This window comes from Salvelinus alpinus, chromosome 8 (genome assembly GCF_045679555.1).
Source record: "Salvelinus alpinus chromosome 8, SLU_Salpinus.1, whole genome shotgun sequence".
Taxonomy (NCBI): domain Eukaryota; kingdom Metazoa; phylum Chordata; class Actinopteri; order Salmoniformes; family Salmonidae; genus Salvelinus; species Salvelinus alpinus.
In genome coordinates, this window is record NC_092093.1 from 24,966,562 (window position 1) to 24,986,674 (window position 20,113).

The 20,113-nt window shown below is 45.3% G+C and overlaps 1 protein-coding gene across 4 annotated transcripts in view; it reads right to left on the minus strand.

Annotated features, from left to right (window-relative positions):
* The window catches only part of utrn (utrophin), a 364,756-nt gene that overhangs the window by 254,755 nt on the left and 89,888 nt on the right, over positions 1 to 20,113 (minus strand). For all 4 annotated transcript variants that reach the window (XM_071413075.1, XM_071413077.1, XM_071413076.1 and 1 more), the window contains 18 exons: positions 16,839 to 17,020; positions 15,095 to 15,245; positions 14,735 to 14,854; positions 14,527 to 14,628; positions 14,063 to 14,170; positions 13,372 to 13,551; positions 8,472 to 8,665; positions 8,275 to 8,386; positions 8,039 to 8,126; positions 6,930 to 7,171; positions 6,586 to 6,754; positions 5,158 to 5,372; positions 4,343 to 4,480; positions 4,097 to 4,210; positions 3,834 to 3,989; positions 2,324 to 2,494; positions 1,903 to 2,094; positions 1,616 to 1,750 (listed from right to left, as the gene is read on the minus strand). In XM_071413075.1, coding sequence (XP_071269176.1) covers positions 1,616 to 1,750; positions 1,903 to 2,094; positions 2,324 to 2,494; positions 3,834 to 3,989; positions 4,097 to 4,210; positions 4,343 to 4,480; positions 5,158 to 5,372; positions 6,586 to 6,754; positions 6,930 to 7,171; positions 8,039 to 8,126; positions 8,275 to 8,386; positions 8,472 to 8,665; positions 13,372 to 13,551; positions 14,063 to 14,170; positions 14,527 to 14,628; positions 14,735 to 14,854; positions 15,095 to 15,245; positions 16,839 to 17,020 — 2,769 coding nt within the window. The remainder of the gene's footprint in view (positions 1 to 1,615; positions 1,751 to 1,902; positions 2,095 to 2,323; positions 2,495 to 3,833; positions 3,990 to 4,096; positions 4,211 to 4,342; positions 4,481 to 5,157; positions 5,373 to 6,585; positions 6,755 to 6,929; positions 7,172 to 8,038; positions 8,127 to 8,274; positions 8,387 to 8,471; positions 8,666 to 13,371; positions 13,552 to 14,062; positions 14,171 to 14,526; positions 14,629 to 14,734; positions 14,855 to 15,094; positions 15,246 to 16,838; positions 17,021 to 20,113) is intronic.

The following is a 20,113-nucleotide window of genomic DNA, read 5'->3' on the forward strand; positions in this document are numbered from 1 at the left end:
ACAGGGTGAGAGAGAGAAGGGGAGGAAAGAGGGAAAGAGAGAGGGCGACGTGTCAGTGTTTATATACACTATATATACACAAGAGTATGTGGACGCCCCTTCAAATTAGTGGATTCAGCTATTTCAGCCACACCCGTTGCTCACAGGTGTACAAAATGGAGCGCACAGCTATGCAATCTCCATAGTCAAACATTGGCAGTAGAATGGCCTTACTGAAGAGCTCAGTGACTTTCAACGTGGCACCATCATAGGATGCCACCTTTCCAAGTCAGTTCGTCAAATTTCTGCACTGCTAGAGCTGCCCCGGTCAACTGTAAGTGCTGTTATTGTAAAGTGGACGTCAAGGAGCAACAACGGCTCAGGCGCAAAGTGGTAGGCCCACAAACTCACAGAACCTGACCGCTGAAGCGCGTAGCATGTAAAAATTGTCTGTTTTGGGTTGTAACACTCACTACCGAGTTCCAAACTGCCTCTGGAAGCAATGTCAGCACAATAACTGTTCGTCGGGAGCATCATGAAATGGGTTTCTATGGCTGAGCAGCCACACACAAGCCTAAGATAACCATGTGCAATACCAAGCGTCGGCTGGAGTGGTGTAAAGCTCACTGTCATTGGGCTCTGGAGCAGTGGAAACGCGTTCTCTGGGGTGATGAATCCAGCTTCACCATCTGGCAGTCCGATGGACAAATCTGGATTTGGCGGATACCAGGAGAACGCTACCTGCCCCAATGCATAGTGCCAACTGTAAAGTTTGGTGGAGGAGGAATAATGGTCTGGGGCTGTGCTTCATGGTTCGGGCTAGGCCCCTTAGTTCCAGTGAAGGGAAATCTTAACGCTACAGCATACAATGACATTCTAGACAATTCTGTGCTTCCAAATTTGTGGCAACAGTTTAAGGAAGGCCCTTTTCTGTTTCAGCATGACAACTCCCCCGTGCACAAAGCTTGGTCCATACAGAAATGGTTTGTTGAGATCGGTGTGGAAGAACTTGACTGGCCTGCACAGAGCCCTGACCTCAACCCCATCGAACACCTTTGGGATGAATTGTTACACCGACTGTGAGCCAGGCTTAATTGCCCAACATCAGTGCCCGACCTCACTAATGCTCTTGTGGCTGAATGGAAGCAAGTCCCCGCAGCAATGTTCCAACATCTTGTGGAAAGCCTTCCCAGAAGAGAGAACGCTGTTATAGCAGCAAAGGGGAGGACCAACTCCATATTAATGCCCATGATTTTGGAATGAGATGTTCGACAAGCAGGTGTCCACATACTTTTGGTTGGTCATGCAGTGTAGGTCGGTGTCACTCTTACAGTACCTGAGGTAGGCAGACAGAGTGCTGGAGTCTGCCCAAAGAGGACAGACTGGTGACATCAAAGTAAGAGAAACAGACAGAACACAAAACAATACCTTCTAGGGTCAAAAGGAAAAGAAAAGTGAATAACATGAAAGAAAGGGGGAAAGGGAGACAATTGAATAAAGAGGGTGAGTCAGAGTGGTGGGAAGGATGGGGGATGGAGGGATTAAAGGAGAGAGCATACGATAAAGTGGAGGGGAGAGAATGAGAGATGAAAAAGGAAAGAAAGAAGAATGGATAGGTTTAAATAGAGATATCTACCTCCAAAGCCTTGTTGACAGCCTCAGTGCTCTCAGGTAGGTTCTCTGTAGCCTGAAGCTTCTCCTCCAACGTGTTGAGCCAGCCCTGCTCCAGGTCCAAGTACTGCAGCAGCTCCATCCAACACGACCACACCTCCTACAGAGGAGACCACACGAACGCGGTCAGAAAGACCATATGAGACACGGACATATATACCTACAACCACATTACTGTATGATATAAACACAAATACAACAAAGAACCAGTGCCTCATAAGTTGTTTGGACTAGTCTTATCAAACTCTTTACCTCCAGGGTGTGACACTTGCTCTTGAAGCGGTCACATAGTTTCTGATAGTTCCCCAGGACTCCCCCCAGCTCCTCTGTCAGGTCCTGGCCACTGCCACCAGGGGTCATCTTAGCCTTAGCCACCAACATGTTAATGTTGTCCTTCAATATCTTCACTCTCACCTCCTTCTGTAGCACATCCTCTTTAGCCCTCTAAGTAGGGAGGGGAGAGAAGGGAAGAGATGAGGCAAAGGGGAAAGAAAGAGACATGCCAGATTATCAGGATAGTATTTTCACATAAGAGGGGCCATAACTGGCTACATAGCATTAAAGTGGGATTCTTTTGGTTTAGTTGGTGGGACTTTCTTTCTAGAAGGAATGAGGAGTTCCTAGTTGTCCAGTATTTTTTTTAAATGTCAAAGTTCTGTCCTCTGTTCCCCACCTTCATCTCTTCCAGTGCCCCCTCCAGCTCCTCAGGACTCTTGTACTCAAAGTCTCTCATGAGGAACTCCTCGTCCACCTGGGCCATCCATTCCTGCATCTCTGCCAAGTCTTTCCTTAGGTTCACCTGCCTCTCCTGGCTCTCACTTACACGCTCCTGGTGGCTCAGCAGCTACCCAGAGACAACAGAGAGATAACACGGACCACTGTCAGGTTACACAGGGTAGCAAGTACACAGAGTGTCTTAATAACATGACAGGTTTTAAATAAGACGCTGACATTAAATACACAGAAAAGTGTATGAGCAGTACAGTATGCAGGCTTCATTTATTTTCGGGGGAAGATCAGCTTTAATATTGCAGATTGTGGCTTCTATCAATGTAATTATCTGCATAATTTCCAATCCCCATATATTTTTTTGTAAATATGTATTATTTTATATATATATTTTTTAAAATATATTTTCCCCTAACCCTACCACCCCTCCCCTAATTGGAGTAAACTAACGGAAAACAATACTTAAGCTTCTACTTTCAGTTTATACAGTCTATACATTTTACAGACAGTATATTTTACATTAGTTATCTTTTGTTTGTTTTTAGTCCCAGCCTTCAGCTACCCTCAGCCCCTCCCATCTATCTCTGAAGACCATCCAGTTTTGATTTCTAGCTGTCATATATTTTTCCACTGTGCTGTGATGTTTCACAAAAGTTCTGAACCTTTCAATTCTCATAGTTTCTACAGATCGTAAATTAAAGATAAACCATTTTTAAAGATAAACATTTTTTAAGAGTATTATTATATTATTGATCAATTGTCTGTTTTTTCAAATCCCACAGCAGTGCTATTTGCAAAGTTAGCTCCAAGTAAATATTGCAATTTGTTAGCCATTCCTGAACCTGCGACCAAAAACAAGCTACATATGGGGAGTACCAAAACAAGTGATCTAATGATACTGTCTCTTTGCAGCAAAATCTGCAGGGCTGGGATGGTTGTATATTTACAGTGCATTCGGAAAGTATTCAAACCCCTTGACTTTTTCCACATTTTGTTACGTTACAGCTTTATTCTAAAATGTATCAAATTGGGAGGGTTTTCTCATCAATACACCAAAATGACAAAAGAAATAAAAAAAAACTGTTTTGACATTGTTATTGTGGGTAGGTTGATGAAGAAAAAAATATATTTAATACATTGTAGAATAAGGCTGTAACGTAACAAAATGTGGAAAAAGTCAAGGGTTTTGAATACTGTCCGAATGCACTGTATAACATTGTATTGGTTGAACCCAGCGTCGTTTTGTGTATCAGTTCATAAACCATGTGCATATGAAATCGGTACATCGAAAATCTCCTCCCAACTATTTTGCAACCGGTATGGTACAGCTGTCAATTTTTGGGTGGTGAAATGAAACTTGTATACTTTTTTATTTATATAATTTTTTTTAACCAACATTTTTTTGCAGGCTTTATTGTATCCAGTGTTGTTTGAACTGTCCTCTTTCTCCTCACCTGTTTGCTCAGTGTCTCCCACCTCCCCTGGCACTCCTCCAGTTTAGCCTGCCCCCAGTGGGCCAACTCTGGTACTGCAGCCCCCTGCACCGCCAATACGTTCTCTCCTATCTGCTTCACTAAACTCTCCACTGACTCCATCTCACTCACATACTCCTAAGAAGGAGATGGGGGAGAGAGGGGCATGGGTTATAACATTGCAGTACTTTAGGTCTAACAGTTCAATAAAGTTTTGTTTGTTTTTGAATGGTGGGACCTATGACCTTGCACTGGTTGAGCTCTTCCTGTAGTCTCTCTGCGTCTCCCTGGCCCTTGGCATCCCGTGACATCAGTTCCTGTACGCCATCCAGCCAGCGCTCCAACTCCACCACACGCACCTGGAAACAACATCATCGTGAACGTTATTGACAACAATCACTACCTTATTTTGTCATTGCTTGGGTCCTATAAAAGTTCCATTGATGTTTAAGCAGACTAGAGGCAGGATATTCTATGGGACAGTTTTCTACCTGATTGTCCTTCAGGCTACCCAGGATGCACTGCAGCGTGCCCAGCTCCTCGCGTGCCCTGGAGGAGAGCTGACTCCATCTTTGTAGTTCTGCAGGGTCCGAGGCCTGCTGCATCTGCTCTATCTCTATACACAGAGCCTAAGGCGAGAGAGAGAAAAAACTACATGACCCATAACCCATTATTATTCTGCAGCTGAGGGACAAATTATAGGACAATTGTCAGGTGTGGTAGGTAGCCTAGGGGTAGAGGTGAGTAAGCTGATCTGAGACAGTCAGTCTGCAGGGTGTGTTTAAACCTCAGGGGCAGGAGCAGCGTTTGAGGCAGCAGCTACAGCCTGCAGCAGTGGGAACATGCATGGTAGACTGGTTGCTGTCTGAGGGTTGGAGCTCTGAGCCACAGGCAGCAGGCAGGGTGCCCAGAAAGTTCCCAGCCTGCCCTGGCACCATGCTTTATCTACCACGATAACGAGGCCTACAGCCGACCCACATTCCTACAGACTCTCTCTCAATCACACACACACAGACACACACACGCACACACACACACACACGCACACAGACGCACACACACACAAACACACCCTTGCAGGCACAAACATACACACACATCCCTCTTTCTCCTCTGTTGCGGTTGAAAGATTAAAGAGGGACGTATAGGTGTGAGAATTGTATGTTGGAACCAGAGCAGACAGACAGCTACTAGGTCTGGACTCAGCCATTAACAGATAATCCACAAATACACTGCTACACGATAACACACGGACAACTGGAACACAGTACAGAGAAAGATGAATAAAAGCCCTGATGCCGCTCACCTGTGCCCGCTCCACTGCCCCCTCCACTGTAGGCACATCCATGATGTCTTCCCGCAGTGTGCCCAGTCTAGCCTCCAGACCATCTATGAGGTCAGTCCCAGACTCCACAGTGTTCCCAGACACATCATCCTCACTGACCACAGGAATCTGGTCACCCTGAACCACCTGTATCATCTGGGCCCTCTGGTCATCAACATAGTGGAGGCTGGCCAGCGCTGGAACACAGACAGGGGGAGAGGAGACACTGTTAAGTCAAGGGTTATAGTATCTAGTTGCCACAAGGGGTCAGAGTATTGTTTTGGGAATTCCCATAGGTACCGGCTGTTATAATTTGTGGCTGTTATGAACTCACTGAGCTCTCTGTGTGTGGGTGGGTGTGTGTGTGCGCCTTCCATTTCACTGTATGTCAGAGAGAGAGTGTGTCCTGCACATTTGCCCAGGGGTCCAGATGTGGGCTGTGTGTGCCTCATGGCAAGCCTAAATGAGGTTCCACAACTAATGCAAGCCAGTTCATACCCGCCGAACCTTCAACATGCCACAGTAAACACAATGAAAACAGAAAACTGCATCAACATACTTTAACAGAATATGCTAAATTCAATCCTGTTGGGCAAAAATTAACACAACACACACTGCTCTCACAGGCATGAGTTCTCTCGCATAATCTGCCTGTGTTTATATACAGCAGACAGAGAGAGGGAGGGGAGAAAAAGGGATAGAGAGAGGCCCAGTGAAAGACTGACTCTCTGAAGCAGAAACAAAATGGTTTTCCTCAGGGCAGTGGCACACACACACTCCTTTTAGGGTCAGAAGACAAATAGGCCTCTCCAATATACTTTTACATTCTTTTCGAGCAGGACTCATAAATTCCAGGAGAAAAATGTTGATTGATTTCAGAACTCCTAAAACTCAAAACCTGGTCCTTGGGAGCTTGGCAGAGACCACACACACACACACACACACACACACACACACACACACACACACACACACACACACACACACACACACACACACACACACACACACACACACACACACACACACACACACACACACACACACACACACACACACACACACACGGTCCTGCGTATTCAGTGGTCATATAAGGGCATCATCGATTACTTCTGTCCAACCAAGGCTGGATATAAAGCTGATGTCATATCACAGCTCCAGCAGTAAGAGCCAGTAGAGTTCATTGATCTGGCATCAATCCTGTAGCCTCAGTAAAAACTATGGAAGGTTTAGGACCGCCACCACTGATGAAGTGCTGAAAGAGCACAAGTCCATTCATAGGGCATTGATAAAGCTTTGACCCAATGGCGACCAAGCATTTCTAAAGTGTTTATACAGTGTAGTCAGAGCATGGGTCAAGTCCCTGCATTGATTTCTAGCAAATGTTAAAGCAGTGTTGTGGTCCCATACCTGCATTGATCTCCTGCTCCCTGGTCTGTAGCTGCTGCAGTGTGGAGGCCTGGTGGGCAGAGACAGTGGCCATGTTGGCTGTGAGAGTGGGCGGGACATCTATTGACTCCACCTCTGCAGAGAGCTGGTCCAATCGTGGGCTCAAGGCAGTCAGCTGGGCCAACCGCGACTGGAGACAGACATACAAACAGATAAGACAAAAGGGTAAACAGACTTCACGACACATCTGTTGATATATTGATATGATTTGTGATGTTTAACAGTTTCAGTGGGGGTCGTCTCCATGGCGATAATCAAACCAGAGGTCAGGGTGAGGGTGATGGTTCTACGGGTTGGGTTCTAACCTGGCACTCTGTCCTGAGGGTTCTAAGGGCAGCCTCATCAGATCTGGTACTGTCTGTTCCACTCAGCCACTGGTCCTGTTCTCCCAGAACCTTGTCCACAGCAGCCAACTCAGAGCAGAGGCTTCTGACCCGGGTCTGGGCCTGGACCCAGTCACACAGAGCCTTCAGCTCACTCACACACACCTCCCATTCAGCCTCCACCACATCTATATCACACCTGATAGAGTCCACACTCACTCCCTCTACAGAGAGGGAGGGGGTAGGGAAGGATAGGAGTGAAGGAGAGAGAGAAATAGAAATGAGGGAGTGGGAGAAGGGTGAGATAGACGCAAGGAGAATGTGGCAAATAAAAATGTAGGGGAGATTGAGAAAAGGAGAGAAGGGAGAGAGAGGTGGAAAGGTTAAAAAAAAACACACCAACACTATAACACCACTACTTCTCCATCTTTCCTTACTGTTATCATGCTGTAAACAAATAAAGCAGGAGTGCCTGAGCGTTTCACTGCACTGTAAATGAAGCCAGGAGCCTCAAGTCTTGCTGCAGGTTTTTATGACAATACCTGCAAACACACAAGTCATGCTTACTGGCAACCAATAAAAATCAGGTTTAAAAATACCCCCAAATATACAACAGCTGTGGGGAAAGTATCTTACGAGACCAACAGGATATTTCTGGAACAGGATATTTCTGGAAGAGCCAATAAATACACTAAAAACTGTTTTAAGTGAGAATAGGCACTGGTCTGAAGCCGAAAAAGAAAGGAAATTCACATGAGCACCACAATGCCTATTCCACCCATGCTCTACCAAGGTTTTCCAGTACACAGCTCTGATCTACTACAGTAGCTATGTTGGTATTGTACTTCAATCTATGTGTACATAGCTTTTAAAACAAACCTCACCTAGGAGATTTGCACTTCATGAAATTAAGGTGAAGGTCAAGTAGAGTGAACCAATATCCAATCACATCAACAGAAATTATTCATAAAATAATGTGTAACTCTAGTAAAAACGTAAGGACATTGCTACAATGTTACAAATGTTAAACACAAAATACAAACATAATAAATAAAGGTACTTTTTATTTTGCTTTTCTGGGGATTCCATACCTTTCTCCAGCGGTTCCATCAGGCGCCGCCCTCCTTGAGTCACCTGACCAACCTGAGCCTCCTTCGACAACAGCTGTGCCTCCAAAGCCTACAGTGATTGGATGACAGACATGAAATCAACTCATCGAAAAGTTTTCCATTCATCCTAAAGTACAACCTTTTGCCAATGCCAAATTGAGAGCACCTAATGTTATCTGTAAATGGATCATGGAAGCTGTATTTTTTTATGGACCTACCTGTAGTTTTTCCTGAAGGTCGGGGTTTTCAGGGTCAGTAGAGGCCACGGTCTGAGCTGAAACTTTCCATGTGTTCAGCCATCTCAGGAGGTCAGATAAGTCACTCTCCAACCTGATGGAGCAGAGAGAGTTTGGTTCTGTACTGATGTAGTTGTCTGTATGTGAGTGTGTGAGTGTGTGTGTGTTCCAGTCCTTACCCTCCCCTGAGTACCGACTCATCCGTCTCCACCAATCGTCTCTTGGGAGGAGTGGGCGGGGCCAGCTCCTGGTCGTCAAGCCCCTTCTCAGGCCGTGCTGCCGCCACAGCGACCGTTTCCATCACGACCGTCTCCATTGCGAAGCCTTCCGCAATCTGAGCCATCCCAGCGGCCTTTGTCACGGCCTCCGTCACCTTGGCAATGGTTCAGAACATGCGTGTGAGCGACTGATTGCAACCAGGCTGAACAGAGAACCCAACAGGACAAATGAACTGGATCAAAATGGCCACTGTGGTATTGTGACTAGTAAATGCCTATGGGCAGTCCGACACCCCCAAATCAAATCAAATCAAATCAAATTTTATTAGTCACATACACATGGTTAGCAGATGTTAATGCGAGTGTAGCGAAATGCTTGTGCTTCTAGTTCCGACAATGCAGTAATAACCAACAAGTAATCTAACCTAACAATTCCACAACTACTACCTTACACACACACACAAGTGTAAAGGGATAAAGAATATGTACATAAAGATATATGAATGAGTGGTGGTACAGAACGGCATGGCAGATGCAGTAGATGGTATAGAGTACGGTATATACATATGAGATGAGTACTGTAGGGTATGTAAACATAAAGTGGCATAGTTTAAAGTGGCTAGTGGTACATGTATTACATAAAGATGGCAAGATGCAGTAGATGATATAGAGTACAGTATATACATATGAGATGGGTAATGTAGGGTATGTAAACTTTATATTAAGTGGCATTGTTTAAAGTGGCTAGTGGTACATTTTTACATAATTTCCATCAATTCCCATTTTTAAAGTGGCTGGAGTTGAGTCAGTATGTTGGCAGCGGCCGCTAAATGTTAGTGGTGGCTGTTTAACAGTCTGATGGCCTTGAGATAGAAGCTGTTTTTCAGTCTCTCGGTCCCTGCTTTGATGCACCTGTACTGACCTCGCCTTCTGGATGATAGCGGGGTGAACAGGCAGTGGCTTGGGTGGTTGTTGTCCTTGATGATCTTTATGGCCTTCCTGTGACATCGGGTGGTGTAGGTGTCCTGGAGGGCAGGTAGTTTGCCCCTGGTGATGCGTTCTGCAGACCTCACTACCCTCTGGAGAGCCTTACGGTTGTGGGCGGAGCAGTTGCCGTACCAGGCGGTGATACAGCCCGACAGGATGCTCTCGATTGTGCATCTGTAGAAGTTTGTGAGTGCTTTATGTGACAAGCCAAATTTCTTCAGCCTCCTGAGGTTGAAGAGGCGCTGCTGCGCCTTCTTCACAACGCTGTCTGTGTGGGTGGACCAATTCAGTTTGTCCGTGATGTGTACACCGAGGAACTTAAAACTTTCCACCTTCTCCACTACTGACCCGTCGATGTGGATAGGGGGGTGCTCCCTCTGCTGTTTCCTGAAGTCCACAATCATCTCCTTTGTTTTGTTGACGTTGAGTGTGAGGTTATTTTCCTGACACCACACTCCGAGGGCCCTCACCTCCTCCCTGTAGGCCGTCTCGTCGTTGTTGGTAATCAAGCCTACCACTGTAGTGTCATCCGCAAACTTGATGATTGAGTTGGAGGCGTGCATGGCCACGCAGTCGTGGGTGAACAGGGAGTACAGGAGAGGGCTCAGAACGCACCCTTGTGGGGCCCCAGTGTTGAGGATCAGCGGGGTGGAGATGTTGTTACCTACCCTCACCACCTGGGGGCGGCCCGTCAGGAAGTCCAGGACCCAGTTGCACAGGGCGGGGTCGAGACCCAGGGTCTCGAGCTTGATGACGAGTTTGGAGGGTACTATGGTGTTAAATGCTGAGCTGTAATCGATGAACAGCATTCTCACATGGGTATTCCTCTTGTCCAGATGGGTTAGGGCAGTGTGCAGTGTGGTTGCGATTGCGTCGTCTGTGGACCTATTGGGTCGGTAAGCAAATTGGAGTGGGTCTAGGGTGTCCGGTAGGGTGGAGGTGATATGGTCCTTGACTAGTCTCTCAAAGCACTTCATGATGACGGAAGTGAGTGCTACGGGGCGGTAGTCGTTTAGCTCAGTTACCTTAGCTTTCTTGGGAACAGGAACAATGGTGGCCCTCTTGAAGCATGTGGGAACAGCAGACTGGGATAAGGATTGATTGAATATGTCCGTAAACACACCAGCCAGCTGGTCTGCGCATGCTCTGAGGACGCGGCTGGGAATGCCGTCATAGCCTGGTATACAGGTATATAGTCATTTACATCCTCTGCACAAGACAGTGCATTGGCTTGACTGCTTTTTAATCCTGTTCTTCTCTTATTTGTAGGTTTCCATCCACTAATGGCTCTTTGGACAGACCAGTGAGAAACTGTGCGACCTGCTGACTCTGTTTCAAGTTGCAAGTTTTATTAGTCATACGTACAAGATACACATGGTATACACTATCCAACGAAATTGCTTACTTGCAGGTTTCTTCTCAACAATGCAACAACAAGAAATGATAAAAGATAAGAATATGAAAATAAAGTAAATGATTCAGTAGAATAGAATAAACGTTTTAGCATAAGTGTAAAAGGCTCTGCATGTCAATCCGACATCTGCAGTGGCCATACAGCATTTATTAGATATGGCCTCTGCGGAATTCAGGGCATTCCTACTTCTTGTGCTTCGCAGGGCAGTTGTGAAGGAAGTTGTCAAGGAGGTCAACCAATCATGTCAATCCGGATTGTTACATCATTTGGGAGGCGCACGGCGATGTGGTACGGAGCTCGATTGGGCCTCCGCAAGCCTCTGGAGGCTATGCAATAACGTCACAGAGAAGTACGGTCAGTTCAAATGTTCACCAGTCTGATGGCTTGTAGATAGAAACTGTCTCTGAGCCTGCTGGTATCAGGCCTCACACTCCGATACCATCTGCCTGACGCTAAGGGAGTGAACAGTTCCTTGGCTGGGGTGTGTGGGTTCCTTGATTATGCTGCTGGACTTCCTCAGGCACCGTTTCAAGTAGGTCCTGGATGGGTGGGAACACGGCCCCAGTGATGTACTGGGACGTCTTCACCACACGCTGGAGGGCCTTGAAGTCGTGCACTGAGCAATTCCCGTACCAGGCCGTGATGCAACCGGTCAGGACGCTCTCGATGGTGCAGCGGTAGTATTTTGAGTCACTCGGGGTGGCATGCCGAATTTCTTCATCCACCTTATGAATTGGAGACGCTATTACTCCCTCTTGACAAGAGTTGTAGTGTTTTTGGTCCATGTCAAGTCCTCGGTGATGTGGACGCCAATGAACTTAAAACTGCTGACTCTCTCTACTGCAGTCCCATTGATGTGGATCGGGTCTGTGTTCCTTCCTCTGCTTCCTGAAGTCAACAATCAACTCCTTAGTTTTGCTGACATTAAGGGAGAGGTTGTTGTCCTGGCACCACAATGCCAGTTCACTTACCTCGTCCCTATAAGCAAACTTGATGATGGAGTTTGTGTCATGCAAACAGCGAGAACAGGGAGTACAGCAAAGGGCTGAGGACACACCCCTGAGGGGCCCCTGTGTTAAGAGTCAGTGTGAAGGAGGTGTTTTTTATTTATTATTTTTTTATTTCACCTTTATTTAACCAGGTAGGCTAGTTGAGAACAAGTTCTCATTTACAACTGCGACCTGGTCAAGATAAAGCAAAGCAGTGCGACACAAACAACAACACAGAGTTACACATGGAATAAACACGCGTACAGTTAATAACACAATATAAAAAAAAGAAAGTCTATATACAGTGTGTGCAAATGGCGTGAGGAGGTAAGGCAATAAATAGGCCATAGTAGCAAGTAATTACAATTTAGCAAATTAACACCGGAGTGATAGATGAGCAGATGATGATGTGCAAGTAGAGATACTGGTGTGCAAAAGAGCAGAAAAGTAATAAAAACAATATGGAGATGAGGTAGGTAGATTGGGTGGGCTATTTACAGATGGACTATGTACAGCTGCAGCGATCGGTTAGCTGCTCAGATAGCTGATGTTTAAAGTTAGTGAGGGAAATATAAGTCTCCAGCTTCAGCAATTTTGCAATTCGTTCCAGTCATTGGCAGCAAAGAACTGTAAAGAAAGGCGGCCAAAGAGGTGTTGGCTTTGGGGACGACCAGTGAGATATACCTGCTGGAGTGTGTGCTACGGGTGGGTGCTGTTATCGTGACCAGTGAGCTGAGATAAGGCGGAGCTTTACCTAGCATAGACTTATAGATGACCTGGAGCCAGTGGGTCTGGCGACGAATATGTAGCGAGGGCCAGCCGACTAGAGCGTACAGGTCGCAGTGGTGGGTAGTATAAGGGGCTTTGGTGACAAAACGGATGGCACTGTGATAGATTGCATCCAGTTTGCTGAGTAGAGTATTGGAAGCTATTTTGTAAATGACATCGCCGAAGTTGAGGATCGGTAGGATAGTCAGTTTTACGAGAGTATGTTTGGCGGCGTGAGTGAAGGAGGCTTTGTTGCGAAATAGGAAGCCGATTCTAGATTTAATTTTGGATTGTGTTGTTGCCAATCCTTGCAGCCTGTGGTCTGCCCGTCAGGGTCCAGGATCCAGTTGCAGAGAGTGGTATCCAGACCCAGGGTTCTGAGCTTGGTGTTGAGCTTGGAGGGAACAATAGTGTTGAATGCTGAACTGTAGTCAATAAACAGCATTCTCACATAGGTGTGCCTCTTGTCCAGATGTGTTAGGGCCATGTGAATAGTGATGGAAATGGTTGAATGTGTCAGCTGAATGTTTTTCATGCCATTAAAGAATTGTGGCATTTGGTCTCCATGGTAATTAGGTAATTAAGTGATATGAGGACAGGAATGGAGCTGCCTACACACACAGGTTTGTGTCTGTGTCTCCACGAGCTCAGGTCTGTTGAGGTGTTATGATATTGGGACTGACACACACACACAAACACACACCTGGTAGGAGCAGTCCTCTAGTCTCTGGACCAGGTTATCCCATCTCTGGGTCAGCTCCTCTGTGTCTCCCTCGATCCTCGCCCCCGCCTCGGCGCTTCTCAGCAGTGACCTCACATCCTGTCCCGCATCCCTCAGCTGGTCAAGCGTCCGCCGCTTCTTCTCCATGTCCTCCTTCAGGAGCTAGGGTACGGCAAGTCACAGGGGTCAAAGGTTCCTAGCCGACCTCAAATGCATCTGCAGTTAGCATGTGGTTCGCAAAGTAATAATAAACAGAATAGAAAAGATGTTGGGTGTTGCTAATAGTTTCCAGCTGTCATTTCTGTGTCTAGACTATACTGTAGCCTTCAGCAACCATAGAGATTCACATTATAAATGTATTATAAATGATAAGAAAACATTTCCCAAAGCTCTACATCTCAGGCTGAACTTTTTGATTGCCTTATATTACCTTTGACATTCCTGATAATATAATTGGTAATAACACATGAAGCCAAATATGAAATAGTAGCTAATCCATGTCAAATATTCATTTCCTCATCCGCCTGCACTTCCGCAAAAACGACCCCACTCTTTATATCACAGAGCTCTTAGAAAGGATACGGCAATTTGATTTCGCAGGTAAATGCTAACGTCATTAATGAACGTAGCCTAGCAATTAGCACGTCGTAGCATCTTGTGGCACACCACTTACCGCTAATCTGCGGACATTAGCATTCATCTCTCCCGGGTCCTTGAAGGCGTTGGTCTGAACCTCACCTAAGGCCACCTCTTTCTCTGTCAGCCACGCTTGGAACAAACTCTGAAAGAGGAACGAGTGAATAGGTTAACTTTCTGACATAACACAAACAAAGGGATGAGTTCTGGAGCTATGGGACTAGTTGATGTGTGAGCTCATTTTAGATCTGGGAATTGAATTAGGGAACACATTTACCTGAGATTATTGAATTACCTGAACCTCATAACAAACAGTCAAACTCATGTCTCGCTAGACTGAGATCCTATGTCTGTGTATACAAGGCTTTCTCCAGTACTCCAACTACAGTAAAGGAACTTCCAATCAGAACTGATTGGAGCTCATTCTCAATGAATGGACTTTTCTCAGTTTAGTAGCATTCAAGTCAAAATAAAAATGTGGGTGTGTGTGTTTGTGTTCACCTGGTCCTCCAGCAGCTGCTGCCACACCAGGAGGATGTCCTGTAACTTGTGCCACCTCTCCTCTGTCCACCGACACACTGCCGCCCAGCGCTCTCCCAGAGACTGAGAGGAGGAAACGAGGGTGAGACAGAGAGAAAGAGAGATTTAGCCATTATACAATCAATTGAAATCAACAATTAACAGGACTTAATTTAAGCTTTACTCTTACCTGCAGTTGGTCCTCCAGTGCAGCAGTGGCGCTCTCTCCACTGTTCTCATCTACCACCACCACCATGTGTGTCAGAGAGTTGACCTTCACCTGCTCTGCCTCCAGGTCATTCTGCAACCCCTGGACCAACACAAACCATTAACAGCCCAGTACAGGGCAATCATAGCACAGGCACCATCAAGCTTTATGGGGGTCCATTTATGGTGGCCACATATTTAAAGGTGATATTGCTAAAAACTGCCATATTGGGAGTACTGTGAACACAGCTGTCCTATCAGATTGTCTAGTTATATTTTTACTTTGTGATGCCCAATCAAAACATTTGTTTACTTTGTGCCAGTCAATCAAATGTTCCCTTACTTTGTGCTGCTCTATCTGGGCCTTGTACCCCTCCACGTCTCCCGCCATTGGCTCTATCTCCATCTTTCTGATTCGCTCCTCCGTCTTTGTCAGCCAATCAGAGAGCTGCTGCAGCTGCTGCTGCTGAAGGTCCATCAGAACCTCGTGGAGCCTAGAGAGAGAGAACGGAGAGAGAAATATAGAAAGAGAAAGAGGGGAGGAAGATAGAAAGAGTGAGGGAAGAGTGTGCTGTGAATGGTGAAAGACCAACTGTGTGACCAACAGAGCACGCGATAGCAGTCTATTCAGCTGCTTCAGCAGCATGTGATAATTAATGACCTCATAATACACTGGGGGGATGACAATGCAGCACACATACTGTACTCACAAGTCACAACGGGCACACACACACACGTTCAACCAACCATGTGATTGTGTGTCATGTAAACAGAGCCTCAAAATAATCTGGTCAGGGACAAGGACATTATTAAATTGATAATAACAAGACTAAGGGAGCTCTTTTGTGAGACTTCAGCGCAGCTTTTGAAATGAAAAACAAATGTGATATGGCTTTACAAACTCTGCCATATCGTGGATTAAGAGCTACCTATTCATCAGAACACAGAGGGTTTTCTTTAATGGAAGCCTCTCTAAAGTAAACCAGGTAGAGTGTGGTATACCTTAAGGCAGCTGTCTTAGCCCATTACTGTTTTCTATTTTTACTAATGACCTTTAACAAGCCTTGAATAAAGCCTGTGTGTCTATGTGCACTGACGACTCAACATTATATACGTCAGCTACCACAGCAAATGAAAACACTGCAACACTTAAAGACCTGCAGTCACCTTTAGAATGGGTGGCTAGAAATAAGCTAGTCCTAAATACGGTATATAAAAAACTAAAAGCATTGAGCATTAACCTAATCTAAATCTAGTAACGAATAATGTGGCGATTGAGCAAGTTAAGGAGACTAAACTTCTTGGAGTATCCCTAGATTGCAAGCTGACATGGTCAAAACATATTGATTCAACGGTTGCTAAGATAGTGAGAGGTCTGTCCGTGATAAAGTGCTGCTCTGCTTTCTTGACATCACAATCGACTAAACAGGCCCTAGTTTTACCACACCTAGACTAGTGCCCAGTTACATGGTCCAGTGCTGCAGAGTAAGACATAGGCAACTTACAGTTGGCCCAGAACAGAGCAGCACGTCTGGCCCTTAAAAGTACATGAAGGGCTAACATCAACAACATGCATGTCAATCTCTCCTGGCTCAAAGTAGAAGAGACTTTGACTGGATCACTACTGGTCTTTGAGAGAGGTATTGATGTATTGAATGTGCCAAACTGTCGCTTCAATCAGTTAACACAGCTCAAACACCCATACATTCCCCACAAGACATGCTACCAAGGGTCACAGTCCTCAAGGCCAGAGCAAAAGCTAAGAAACGCACAGTACTATATAGAGCCAGACTGTGAAGAGACACACACACACACACATTATTCTTAGTAATGTAATGTAGTATTGTAATGAAATAATGGAGTAATGTACATTTGTATGAAGCACAATGTTTTGTATGATGTAATGTTTTATTTCTGTTTGGACTGCAGGAAGTGTAGCTGCTGCCTTGGCAACAGCTAATGAGGATCCTAATAAAATACTAAATAGTATGTGTGCATATGTGTGAGGCGGGGTTCATGCGTGTGTATGTGTGTCTGAGAGGAAAGGGTCATAGATGCGTGTGTTCCAGTGTGTGTGTATCCAGTACCTGGCCTGTCGGTCCATGCTGACCACGCGGATGTTCTCCCAGCGGGAATTGAGCAGAGTCATCTGTTCCCTGATCTCATCCTCCTCTTCCTCCGTCAGGTTGCCCTGGGAGATGAGCTGGTTGCCCACCTGCAGCACGTTCCCCACGCTGCTCTGGTGGGCCGTCAGCTCCATCATAAAGTCCTGCAGGGGTCAGAGGTGAGAGGTCAGGGGTGAGAAGATTACAAGAGCGTGAAGTACTTAGATCATAACGGTAGTATGCAGCCAAAGTATAAATACTAAAACATTGACAAACACAGAGAGTAATATCTGTGTCCCAGTCACTAAAGAACTCTACAAGAGGTCCACGTGTTGCTTCTGTCTTACTCACACACACATAGCCTATAGTGCCTCAGACATCATTTTTGGGGTCAAATAATAGGTCACGTAATTGAAAAGCACTACATAGACACTAAAGTGAAAGGACATGTTTTTTATCTCCCAAAATGGTCTTCAGATCAGTGAGGATAGCAGCTCTCTATAGTAGGGCAAAGGGACAGCGTGTGCTCTGCTGCACAATATAACACCATGGCAGTTCAGCTCTGCTGCACAATATAACACCATGGTAGTTCAGCTCTGCTGTACAATATAACACCATGGCAGTTCTGCTCTGTTGTACAATATAACACCATGGCAGTTCTGCTCTGTTGTACAATATAACACCATGGCAGTTCTGCTCTGCTGTACAATATAACACCCTGGCAGTTCAACACTGCTGTACAATATAACACCATGGCAGTTCTGCTCTGCGGTACAATATAACACCATGGCAGTTCAGCTCTGCTGTACAATATAACACCATGGCAGTTCAACACTGCTGTACAATATAACACCATGGCAGTTCTGCTCTGCGGTACAATATAACACCATGGCAGTTCAGCTCTGCTGTACAATATAACACCATGGCAGTTCTGCTCTGCTGTACAATATAACACCATGGCAGTTCAGCTCTGCTGTACAATATAACACCATGGCAGTTCAACACTGCTGTACAATATAACACCATGGCAGTTCTGCTCTGCGGTACAATATAACACCATGGCAGTTCAGCTCTGCTGTACAATATAACACCATGGCAGTTCTGCTCTGCGGTACAATATAACACCATGGCAGTTCAGCTCTGCTGTACAATATAACACCATGGCAGTTCAACACTGCTGTACAATATAACACCATGGCAGTTCTGCTCTGCGGTACAATATAACACCATGGCAGTTCAGCTCTGCTGTACAATATAACACCATGGCAGTTCAACACTGCTGTACAATATAACACCATGGCAGTTCTGCTCTGCGGTACAATATAACACCATGGCAGTTCTGCTCTGCTGTACAATATAACACCATGGCAGTTCTGCTCTGCTGTACAATATAACACCATGGCAGTTCAGCTCTGCTGTACAATATAACACCATGGCAGTTCTGCTCTGCTGTACAATATAACACCATGGCAGTTCAACTCTGCTGTACAATATAACACCATGGCAGTTCAGCTCTGCGGTACAATATAACACCATGGCAGTTCAGCTCTGCTGTACAATATAACACCGTGGTAGTTCAGCTCTGCTGTACAATATAACATGGTAGTTCTGTTCTGCAGTACAATATAACATGGTAGTTCTGCTCTGCTGTACAATATAACATGGTAGTTCAGCTCTGCTGTACAATATAACATGGTAGTTCTGTTCTGCAGTACAATATAACATGGTAGTTCTGCTCTGCTGTACAATATAACATGGTAGTTCAGCTCTGCTGTACAATATAACATGGTAGTTCTGCTCTGCTGCATAATATAACATGGTAGTTCAGCTCTGCTGTATAATATAACATGGTAGTTCTGCTCTGCTGTATAATATAACATGGTAGTTCTGCTCTGCTGTACAATATAACACCATGGCAGTTCTGCTCTGCTGTACAATATAACACCATGGCAGTTCAACTCTGCTGTACAATATAACACCATGGCAGTTCTGCTCTGCGGTGCAATATAACACCATGGCAGTTCAGCTCTGCTGTACAATATAACACCATGGCAGTTCTGCTCTGCTGTACAATATAACACCATGGCAGTTCTGCTCTGCGGTGCAATATAACACCATGGCAGTTCAGCTCTGCTGTACAATATAACACCGTGGTAGTTCTGCTCTGCGGTACAATATAACACCATGGCAGTTCAGCTCTGCTGTACAATATAACACCCTGGCAGTTCAGCTCTGCTGTACAATATAACACCATGGCAGTTCAGCTCTGCTGTACAATATAACACTGTGGTAGTTCAGCTCTGCTGTACAATATAACACCGTGGTAGTTCAGCTCTGCTGTACAATATAACATGGTAGTTCTGTTCTGTTGTACAATATAACACCATGGCAGTTCAGCTCTGCTGTACAATATAACACCATGGCAGTTCTGCTCTGCTGTACAATATAACACCATGGCAGTTCTGCTCTGCTGTACAATATAACACCATGGCAGTTCAGCTCTGCTGTACAATATAACATCATGGCAGTTCAGCTCTGCTGTACAATATAACACCATGGCAGTTCTGCTCTGCGGTACAATATAACACCATGGCAGTTCTGCTCTGTTGTACAATATAACACCATGGTAGTTCAGCTCTGCTGTACAATATAACACCATGGCAGTTCTGCTCTGCGGTACAATATAACACCATGGCAGTTCAGCTCTGCTGTACAATATAACACCATGGCAGTTCAGCTCTGCTGTACAATATAACACCATGGCAGTTCAGCTCTGCTGTACAATATAACACCGTGGTAGTTACGCTCTGCTGTACAATATAACACCGTGGTAGTTCTGCTCTGCTGTACAATATAACACCATGGCAGTTCTGCTCTGCTGTACAATATAACACCATGGCAGTTCTGCTCTGCTGTACAATATAACACCATGGTAGTTCTGCTCTGCTGTACAATATAACACCATGGCAGTTCAGCTCTGCTGTACAATATAACACCATGGCAGTTCTGCTCTGCTGTATAATATAACATGGTAGTTCTGCTCTGCTGCATAATATAACATGGTAGTTCTGCTCTGCTGCATAATATAACATGGTAGTTCTGCTCTGCTGTATAATATAACATGGTAGTTCTGCTCTGCTGTATAATATAACATGGTAGTTCTGCTCTGCTGTATAATATAACATGGTAGTTCTGCTCTGCTGTATAATATAACATGGTAGTTCTGCTCTGCTGTATAATATAACATGGTAGTTCTG